General features: G+C 40.9%; 1 protein-coding gene across 5 annotated transcripts in view; it reads left to right on the top strand.

Annotated features, from left to right (window-relative positions):
• EXOC6 (exocyst complex component 6) overlaps nt 1-11243 on the top strand; it is a 303616-nt gene extending 292373 nt beyond the window's left edge. For 3 of the 5 annotated variants that reach the window (XM_056529418.1, XM_056529420.1, XM_056529422.1), the window contains 2 exons: nt 9274-9386; nt 10594-11242. In XM_056529418.1, the coding sequence (XP_056385393.1) occupies nt 9274-9386; nt 10594-10726 (246 nt within the window). In that variant the 3' untranslated portion in view covers nt 10727-11242. Of the gene's footprint in view, nt 1-9273; nt 9387-10593 lie in introns of all 5 variants that reach the window. The other 2 variants (XM_056529419.1, XM_056529417.1) reach the window with 1 other exon arrangement.
• The last annotated feature ends 445 nt before the right edge of the window (nt 11244-11688 follow it).

An 11688-nucleotide genomic window follows, 5' to 3' on the forward strand; every position in this document is an offset into this window, starting at 1 on the left:
GGACTGCTCTTTTTTTATGCCGTTATTTTTTGCTGTACTATCAGCTGCGGCAGGCGTTTGTTTGGATACTACTTGCTAGCATTATTTTCTTTAAGCTCTAGTTGGTTTACTTACCCTCTTTGTACATATAGCCTACCAGGTCCTGTTGTGTACTTCTTTGGATCTTTGTTGTTTTTTCTGTCTCTTTCTGTGATGTATTCCCTGGTAGCAGTGCTCATTGTTTTACCTTATGTTTTAATTTTTTAACTGTCTGTCATGCATATATGTTCAATAAACTTTCTTTTGCTAATTGATCTATATACACTTTGTTGTCAGATCTTTATACTACCAAAGTCTTGCAATAGTTTGCTTCATATATTCCAGTTTTGTTTGTTTTTTCATAATCTACGGGCCTCACCCTTGTAACAAAATTATTATATATATATATATATATATATATATATATATGTAACACCAGTTAAATGCTGCAGTGAAGAAAGCTGTTGCTAATATTTTGGCTTTGAAAGAAACGTGGCCCTAACTGGATCGCATGTACATTGGTTGAAATATGTAACCGCAGCTTCATGTCAGATAGATTCTGTGGTCCTTGGAACTGAAGGAAATCTGAGCTCGTTCTTCTGTGTTTGTGGCTGAAATGTATGTGTCAGGGATTTCTTGTAATTTATAGTATGTCATAGCAGATCTATCAGTGTCTGCATAGTCCGGCCACAGTAAAGAATACTGGCACTTCTGAGTCAGACGCTCAGGAAAAGTACCTGCAATTGCATGTGATTGTGTCTAGCAAAGTAGAAAGGATACACTAGTGATCTGGAAAAAAATATATTTTTTGCCTTTTCTCTTTTTTTTTTTTATGATATATGGGGACCTACCCTCCTTATCTGCACCCCCAATGACATTTACTACTACACCTATCCCCGAACTTTTTGCTATTACAGATAAATATTTTTTGGTTTCCTGCTACAATTTAATAACGATTTTAAGGAAATGGGTATGGAGGGGTAGGTCCACATGGTTTACACTACTGAGCAGCTGAATGTGGGGCGGGACTCCAGTGTGATTGACAGCTCTGCGCTCTGCCCTGTTACATCCAAGCCTGTGCTGAGAGATGATTACCCACGGTCAAAATATCATCACATGCTTTAGCAAGGAATAAAAAGACAGATCCGATAAAAGAAAAGAAGAGATGGCGTGAAGGTCTCCCTTGGATACTAGAAAACAACATCCGAAGCAGCCCCCTGGGCAAATAAATGCTGCTGACTCAGGGTACTGTGGGGAGATTTAGTACAAAGAATTAAATAGAGGAGTTGACCATGGAAACAAATTATTTTCCAAATGGCCTTAGGAGCCTGTTAGGGGTTCTGCCGCTATTGACAGGAAGAATAGCACAGCATGCAGCTCTATATGTGCCATCAAAACTGGACAGAACCCCTGATGGACCCCATTATATATCAATGGGCAACAAGAATAGGTATAATGGCAGCCGCCCTTCTTGATCTTACACAGCGTCATAGCTTCTTTTATAATCAAAAGCTATTATAATAATTTGTAAAAAAAAATAATAATTCTCATTAAGATTAATATGTGATAGACTGGATTTTTTTTTTTTTACATTTATTAGTTTTAAACCCTGTTTTATGAACAGTTATCCACAAAAAAAAACATACTGTGAGCTCGCTCTTGTAAATAAGTATGTAGATGATTACATAGGACTAAAGTGTGCTTTAGGGATGTAGACGGGTCCCTATTGCTGTCTCCCTACCCTATTGAACATCACCCTTTCCTATAAGGCACCGCTGTGGTTTTTGTTCTGTTTGTGCAGGAACTTTAGAGCCGTCAGTTTGAGTAAAGATTTCAGGAAATAATAAAATTGTTCGGTTTGATTGACAGTGAAAGACAGCTAACTGTTTTATGGAGAAAGCTAACATATGCCAGAGGGGGGTCCATTGTGTAAATGGAAGGATTGATCACATAGTCACAGTGGGAGCCTCTGCATTCAGGCCCAGCTCTCTTTCTATAGCCGACCCTGTAGAGGTGAAGAGAACAGATGCACCCCTCACCCTCAGCCATAGACCACTCTCTGAATGCCTCAATGTATTTCAATAAAAGCCGTCTCCAGTGCACCCCCAGAGTTAAATATTACTTCCCGCACTGTCTGATCTACGCAGGGAGAGCGTGCAAGCCATTCTACTAACAGTCTGTTAAATTAGATGGGTATTAGAGTTTACATTAAGGTCACTACATAACTAAAGAACAGGCCACAATTCTATCCAGTGGCCGAAAATCTATACATTTCTGTTTTATTGCTTTTTTGACCTTGCAACTCCCTCCGTATATTTTCTTTTCTTTTACTGATACAACCGATATATTGGGAGATGTCAATTCCTTTAACGCCTCAGTAAAACAAACAGATCCTGATCAGCCAGGGCTAAATTTCACTATCTACTATTGTCTGTATAGCTTAGAATTCAGGCTGCTGTCTTTTAAAGGAATTTATTTTTAATTCTTCCTCATAGCTGAGGGTGTCCAGGATTAGAAAAACATGGCTGCTTTCTTCCAAACACAGCACCACAACTGTCCATAGGGGTTGTAGGGTATTGAAGTTTATTAGTATTTACAGATCACAAGATGGGGCACATGGCCGCTGCAAATTCATCACTTTTATATTCCAGATAAACAACTAATGATTAAAAACAATACACCAGTCCTCTGTGCATAGATATCATGAGTCCGTAAGCTTCCTGGTGTAGTGAAACTCATGTCCCAGCACATGGAGACATGAACACAAGGTTGTGTAAACACGTCAGCCATGACACTTCGGAGGTGCCGCCTTCACCAGGCATGGCATCTCCATGTGCTTGAGATGGGACATATTCTGTTAAACTGGCAGCACTGGATACAAGTGGATATAAAAGTAATGAATTTGCCGCATGTAATGTGCACCGTCTTGTAATTCGTGAATAGTGGTAAAAGTGGGGAACAGAACCCCACAATGAAGCACTTTATGTATTGCTTCTCGCTTATTATTATGTGGTATTGAAGGTAATCTCCATTTATTTTGTTGGAGTTGAGCACTTAATCTGTTGTAAATTTAGCACTGTTCTTGAAAGAAACAAGCCATGTTTTTTTCTTATCGTAAGTTTCCTTAAAAAGACAGTAGACCAAAGTTACCTGGTATCCATGTACATGAAATAGCTGTCTGCTGGGTAGATGTCTCCCAGTTTAGACAGGAAAGAATGTCCAGCGCGGTATGTGGAGTAAAATCAGAGAACTCTTTTTTTCATGGATCAGTGGATACACAATGGAGCTCCATACACATTCAGCTTGGCGAGCGATCATAAGATCTGTATGGGCAGAGGAGGGGTAAGCCACTGCCAGACTCCTCTGGCGGAAGCTTATTTCACCATAAAAGAATAGGGCAGTTTAAATCCAACATGCTTGATCCTTCTCTTCCTTTACATCATCAGTCAGGGGAGCGTTAGGAGACCCCATTCACATAAAACAGTTGGCTATATCCAGGATATAGTCATTTCGGACCATTCCTCGATGATCTTAGAACTTCAGCCATCTTGCCCCAGGGGCTCAGATTATCTATGGCGTTTTCCATCATATTTAACTAAAGATGAGTCCTTTCAGGACCTCTTGAGTTGCTGGTGGCTGAAGTTCGGGACTGACAATGCGACACATGTAGACAATCCTACCCTTTATTGGGAGATGGCAAAAGTAGTGCTCAGGGGTAAGATCATGGCATATAGTTCTTCACTTAATCGTAAGACACAGGAGGGCCATGCCGCTGCTAGTTCTACTCTCTCAGCTGCTTACTCACACTTTGTTGACTCCCCTACCCCATCTAATGAGCTTAAATGGCAGGAAGTGCGTTCATCATATGAGCTATGGTTAGACAGGAGGGAACGCATTTCTAGGTCTCACTTTGAGGTGGAACTATTTAAACATGACAATAAGGCAGGGCGTCTTATGGCGAGGCTGGTAAAGGGGGCACATGCATCGGCACATGTCTTAGCCTTAACCTGTTAAGGACCCATGACGTAAGGTTACGTCATGAGTCTGCTCCTGATCTATAATGCGTTGCCAACGGCCAGGACCTGTGGCTAATAGCAAGTGGCATTGATCGCGGTGCTGCGTGCTATTAACCCTTTAGACGCGGCGTTCAAATTTGAACGCCGCGTCTAAAGTGAAAGTAAAATCATGCCGGTTAGCTCAGGGAGCTGTTCGGGATCGTCACAGCGTAATCGCGGCATCCCCAACAGCTGCAGGACACGAGGAGGGTCTCCTACCTTGCCTCCTGGTGTCCGATCGCCGAATTACTGCTCAGTGCCTGAGATCCAGGCATGAGCAGTCAAGCGGCAGAATCAGTGATCAATGCTTTCCTATGAGAAAGCATTGAACAATGTAAGAGATCAGTGTGTGCAGTGTTATAGGTCCCTATGGGAGCTATAACACTGCAAAAAAAAGTGAAAAAAAAAGTGAATAAAGATCATTTAACCCCTTCCCTAATAAAAGTTTGAATCACCCCCCTTTTCCCATAAAAAAAAAAAATGTGTAAATAAAAATAAATATATGTGGTATCCCCGCGTGCGTAAATGTCTGAATTATAAAAATATATTGTTAGTTAAACCGCACGGACAATGGCGTACACGCAAGAAAATTCCAAAAATAGTCCAAAATAGTGTCTTTTTGGTCACTTTTTATATCATGTATAAGTATGAATAAGTCCGATCAATACAAAAATGGTACCACAAAAAACTTCAGATCACAGCGCAAACAATGAGCCCTCATACCGCCTCATACACATAAAAATAAAAAAGTTATAGGGGTCAGAAGATGACAATTTTAAACGTATAAATTTTCCTGCATGTAGTTATGATTTTTTCCAGAAGTACGACAAAATCCAACCTACATAAGTAGGGGATCATTTTAATCGTATGAACCTGCAGAATAAAGATAAGGTGTCATTTTTACCAAAAAATGTACTGTGTAAAAACAGAAGCCCCCAAAAGTTACAAAATGGCGTTTTGTTTTTTTTTCAATTTTGTCTCACAATGATTTTTTTTCCCGTTTCTCTGTAGATTTTTTGTTAAAATGAATGATATCATTACAAAGCAAAATTGGTGGCGCAAAAAATAAGCCATCATATGGATTTTTAGGTGCAAAATTTAAAGAGTTATGATTTTTTAAAGGTAATGAGGAAAAAATGAAAAAACGGAAAAACCCCGGGTCCTTAAGGGGTTAAGAGATTCCCAAGGACGGATCAGCCATGATTCACACGAGATCAATACTGTGTTGGGCTCCTATTATACTGAGCTTTATTCAACGCCTCCCTCTTCGGTACGGAGGGGGAACGGTTTTTAGATGGCCTGGCTCTGCCGTCTTTAACGGAAAAGCAACGTCAGGAGCTGAATGCAGTAGTGACGGAGGAGGAAATGCGCTCAGTGATTAGATCCTTAGCCAAGATTAGATAAGATTACCCCCTCGTTAACTGCCTTTTTAATGACGTTCTGCAGACGGGTCATTTGTCCCCTGCGGCAAAGATGGCGTATATTAAGGTTCTTCACAAACTGTTTAAGGACCCCTTGGAACCGGGCTCATATAGGCCAATCTCTCTGATTAAGAGATTAGGATGTGACTAGACTAGGATGTGAAGCTACTCTCGAAAATAATATCGGATTTGTTAGCACGCTTCTTGCCAGCGCTGGTGGGGGATAATCAGGTGGGATTTGTCCAGTTGAGATCAGCGGTCATCAACATCCGGAAGGTACTAGCAGTCATGGACAGTGTCCGGAGCCGACCCCAATCAACCTCCCACCCCACATGGCTCACTCTTGACGCGAAAAAAGCGCTTGACAATGTTCAGTGGGATTGCTTGCGGCTTGTGCTGGACAAGTTTGGGATCATGGGTCGCTTTAGCTCCTTCATATCATGCCTTTTTGGCGGTCTCAAGCCCAAAGTTTACACCCCGGGTTTTCTTTCCCCGTCCCTTCCATTGTTGAGAGGCTATCGACAGGGATGCCCCTATCCCCGCTGCTGTTCTATCTGGCGATAGAGCCTTTGGCATGTTCCCTTATTTCCTCAGATGTGTATAGTGGCATTATGGTGCGATCGCAGGAACTTAAGTTATCCATGTTCGCTCATGACGTCCTTCTCTATCTTAGTGAGCAAGAGAGGGAAATTCCTGTCTATAGCAGAGCGCTTCACGTCCTATAAGATTGGCCTTCCTTTCCTTCTTTCAAAGCGGATGCCCTCCCGTGGTCACCCTGAATTTCCGCAATGTGACTTCTTTCCGTGGTTCCGCCTCTGGGAAACTAGGGGTGTGACGGTGGCGGGGACTCTCATGATTGTGGACACCCGACAATGGCTTACACCGACTGACATGGTTCACACATTTGGAGTTCCCCAGTCTCATATTTTTTATGCTAATCATATATTCCTTTTGCTCATCCAGACTAAGGGACCTCACACTGGAAGCCTCCACTCACACACTTGACAACATCATCGGTCAGGAACCGAGGAGGGTTTTATTTTGTACTTGGCTTTCCGTGATCGCTTCCTCAAACTTGACTCAAGGAGGGTTTTTCACACTTGGGAACGGTGGACGGGTGATACTGATATACATAGCTCAATTTTGTCAGAGTGGGAAGCAGTATGTAAACATGTCATTAATGAGAGATGGCCGGAGACCTATTTCAAATTGTCGCATGACGCTTTATATGGCTTTAACATTCTCCCGTCACCCTCTTTCCCTGACAGAATTACTAGTTGCCCCAAATGTCACACTCCACTCACTAATTTGTATCATGGGGTATGGGACTGTGCTCATTTGGGTGATTGCTGGCGGTTGGTGTGCACTGATGTACAGGATCACTGGCACATTTCTCTTCCCTTTACACCTCAATCCCTTCTTTTTCATCAATTTTGCCCACCGGAGGATGAGGGGGGGGGCAGAGGATTCCAGGTTTCGTTCATGTTGTACTTTTGGTAGCACTCAGATGTTTATTGCTTAAATGGTTGAAAGCACAGACTTGTGATTTACAATTGCTGGTGGCCCAATTGATAGTTTTCCTTGGTGTGGACAGATTGGACGCTGAACACCACCGTATTACGGGTACTAAAAGGTTCTTTAACAAATGGAAATCTTTCATTGTCACTCACATACAGTATGGTATAATATTGAATCCCTGAAAGGTACTCTAGCCCTACGATTACCTGATAATTGACAATCCTATTTGGCAGGCTTTATTAGTCATGTCAAGGCACCCCGGGGAGTCGAGGTGGTTGTTGGGATTTTGTTGTACCTCATTTGTGTTTTACAGCTTAGCGGGTTGGTTGGCGGGAGGGGAGGACTTATTGTCGTTGTTATCGCATTACAGGGACTTTCTTCATCATTAACTTCACACAGAAGGGACTATTTCTATGTTTCTTTTGTAAAGGACCTAGGGATTTTGATGGGTTTTGCTAAATTTTACTGTTACAGTCCTGACTGAATGTCATTGCATTCTTGTATTTTTGTATTTTCTTTTGTTTTCAGAAAAAGGTTTAAAGGGGTTATCCACCATTAGGTGATTTTAGTACGTACCTGGCAGATAGTAATGGACATGCTTAGGAAGTATCTGCGGTTGTCTTGGGGCTAAATGGCTATGTTGTGAGATTACCATAAAGCTGTGACTAGCTTTTTGTGAACTGGTATTTCCTGTTTGAGTTTTCTTCTTTTTCCTACAAATCCCATAATTCAATTTTCCTCCCTCCCACACATCAGCCACCCCACCCATTGAAACAAAAATGAGCTGCATCCATTCAAAAGACCTGTGGTTTTCAATCAGGGCACCTACAGCTGTTGCATTAGTTGCAGATTGATCCCTCCACCCATTGAAGCAGACAGGGTCCCTGTCATCAGCTGACTAGCGAGTCAGGTCTTGGCCGCATTGCAACCTGGGAAAAATCTGAGACAACAGTAATTTTGTATGTTGATAAAAATAAATACTGGGGGGAAAATCACAGAAGAATTGTGAGAAAACCGTCACACACAGGTACAGACACTATATTATGAACTACACTAACTTTACAGCCCCTGTAGTATAGTCAAATTAAAAAAATCCTGGAATACTCTTTTAATAAAAACATATAAAAAAAAAAAACAACAAACAACAGTTGGCTAATCCTACTGAAATTGTTGGGTTCAGACATATTTTTTCTAGTGTGTATGGGGGCTTAAGATGTTGAGATATTTTTCTTTTTTAATCATTACTATTCACATAATTATTATTGTATTTTATTTGGGGCTTACTTGTCCCTTAAAAAAGGTTTTATGGTATAAAAAGGCTTTTAAATACGTATTTAGGGACCTCTGATTTAAAAGAGGGGGGGGGGGTCCTCCATGTTGAACACTACAAGCTGGAGAGTCTCTTCCTTGGGAGTCAGGGTGTTATACAGAAAGCCATTTGATTTTAATTGAAAATGCATAATGTTTTATTTTCCTAGTGATGGCGCTGCTAGGGAATAAAATATTTTGGGTCAGGTTCATCCCACAGAATATTACTGATCTCTGAAAATGCCAGAAATAATCAGATGACTGTCCTATTGTCCACCAGTAACTAAAAAGAATTTAGCAAAGCGGACAACTCTAAGGTTACCAGGGTCACATTAAAGTCACATAAATTCCTCTAACTTCAAATATCATTGCATATATTGGTTAGTAACATATATGGATGATTGTTTATAACTGAATATAGAGGATCCTGGTAAACTATAGCGGGGTCAGTAAAGTTTATAAGCGCCGTACTTGCGTGCTGCAAACAATTATAAACTGGATAGGAAGTGGGTTTGAAATGGCTTAAAGGGATTATGGGTTTAAAGCTGAATAAATGGTTCGCTGTTTTAGTTCAGACACATTAGCTTTTAAAAGATTACTCGAGTATTGACCAACAACCTCTGGAGCAGATCTTAAAATAATGATCTGTGCTCAGGGGGTATCGTTTTAGTTGTGTTTGGGAAGGAGGCATTCCCTGGAGTTGGGACTCTTCTTCTGAGCCTGGGATTCCCCGCTGAGGATAATCTAGTAGGATGTATAATGTACTTAATTATAGCGAGGGAAGAATCTGCTTTAAATTAGCCTGGAATTCCACATTCCCCACCCTGTCACTAACAATACCAGAGGAAGTCACACTACTATCTCTGCTGGACCTTTTACCTTGTATTTAGTCATTAAAGTGATCTTACCTTGGTTGTTGATGATGATTATGATCTTGTTTTTTTATCTTCTAGCTCCTTGACCTATTCATGATTTGGGATTGGTCTACATATCTTGCTGATTATGGTCAACCCAGCTCCAAATACTTAAGAGTGAACCCCAGCACCGCTCTCATTCTGCTCGAGAAGTAAGTATTGTTGGTTATTCCACTGATCAACAGAGGTCCTGTATATATAACTTATTATGTAAACCTATGGGGAAGAATGTTTCCCAGGCCTTACCCTAAGTAACAGAATGGAAAAAAGCTATAGACTTACATTATGTTTGTCTCACTTAGCACGCTCTTTTCCCAGCTAGTTTTAGCAATCGTTAGTGGTCTGAACACTCAGACCTGACCATTTTAAACTTTTGGCATGTCCCTACAACAAGTCATCTGACTCATTCTCTGAATTGTCAGACAAACTATGAGACCTAATATCTCAGGAATAGGATGGCGTGTCAAGAAACTGTAAAAGGTGTTTTATGAGGTCACACTAAAATATTCAAAGGGGTACTCCGCTGCTCAGCATTCGGATCAAACTGTTCCGAACGCTGGAGCCGGCAGCTCGTGACGTCATAGCCCCCCTCATGATGTCACGCCAATGAGGGGGCGGCACTATGACGTCACGAACTGCCGGCTCCAGTATTCAGAACAGTTTGTTCCAAACGCTGAGCAGCAGAGTACCCCTTTAATGATAGTAACATCTAATTTTTGGCTTTGGCCACAGGTATTTTTTATCAATTCAATCTAGTGATCGATCGTTCATTTGGTCAGTCATTTGATCTCGCTAGCTGTTGATCAGTCATTAGCGATCAATGGATCATTTTATCTATCTGGCGATTGATTGATCATTGAATTTGTCTGGCAACCAGTCCATCATTTGATCTATCTGGAGATTGATCATTTAGTCTATCTAGTGATCGATCGATCATCCAACCGTCAGTCACTCTAGCTCGAAGTTGATCATTCCATCTCTCTAGCAATCAATTGATCATTTGATCTATCTGGACATTGCTCATTCAATATATCTAGTGATTGATCAATCATTTGAACTAGCGAATGATTCACTATTCAGTATGACTAGCGATCACTTGATCATGTGATCTAACAAGAGCTTGATCATTGTTTACCATGATCATGTGATCATTGGATCTGTCTAGTGATTAATCGGTCATTTAATCTATGAGTTGATCATTCAGTCTAGTGATCGATCTATGAGAGCATTGTGCACTTCATGCTGCCCAATAATAAATACAGAATTACCTTCACCTCCTAACCATCTATGGTGCAGGCAGTCACATTGTGTCATTGTATGAAGATACAGAATTATAGGCTGTCCTTTTCCTCTTCCCAGGGTGAAAGACATGAACAAGAAGAATAATATATTTGCCCAGTTCAGGAAAAATGACCGGGATAAACAGAAGTTAATAGACACCGTGGTGAAGCAACTTCGAAGTCTGGTTAATGGGATGTCCCAGCATTCCTAGTGGTGGCCATACTACAAAGTGTACAGAAGCCTATAATCAGAACATTGCCTTCCTGCAGAATAAAGCGCGCGCCTCACATGTCCAATCGGACTGGACTGAATATTGTTTTACGATTGCTTTTTGTAACTATAAGGTTTTTATATATCGCACACATGTGGCGTCAGAAGCGGAACCGGTCACTGGAGTGTACAGCAGATGAATGGACTATAAATATTGTATTTTACCTATTGCTGCTAAAGCCTGCCACTTTTTCAGATTTTAGGGCATTTTAAGATGGGTTTTGTATGTTGTGTGAAGTCATTGAGATAAGTGAGTCAGTTATTGAGATGAAGGGTCTGCATAGAATTACGTTACCCTGCGGACCCCGATCATTGCCTGCTGAATGGACATGTCTTCCTATGTGAGTGTATGAGTAGCCACTTTACTATAGATTTGGTTCTCAGGGGTTGTGATTTTGAACTATTCTTTGTAAATATTTGCTTTTAATCTCCTTCGGGAATAAAAGGAATGTTAACAAAAATCCAGAATAATGTAGTTTTATTACTTACAACGGATTCAATTTTATGGATTTATTTATTATTTTAACTGAATTTTGTATCTGAAGAAGAAAATATTTTAGAGTAGATGTAGAAAGAGTCAAGGAATCCCAGTCCTAATAGGAGGTTACTTAATCATACCTTGGGATGAAAGATGACAACGGAAAAGACTTGAGGGACAGACAGTTTTATATCTTGAATCTTCTTGCCTCTGGAGGTGATCATGCTGAAGTTGAGTCTATTTGAAGATTTACATTGAGGCCCTATGACTAGTTTTTACTCTAAAGCCATTGGCACAGAGTTGGGAGTCCCAAATGCACATTATAGGATTGGTCGATCCTGAGGAAATCTGAATCTATGTCCAATCTATGCCAGTTTACTCTGCCCCTATCCAAAGAATGGAAGATAAGATGTCTGATCGCGCGG

Source organism: Hyla sarda, chromosome 7 (genome assembly GCF_029499605.1).
Source record: "Hyla sarda isolate aHylSar1 chromosome 7, aHylSar1.hap1, whole genome shotgun sequence".
In the NCBI taxonomy this organism is placed as follows: domain Eukaryota; kingdom Metazoa; phylum Chordata; class Amphibia; order Anura; family Hylidae; genus Hyla; species Hyla sarda.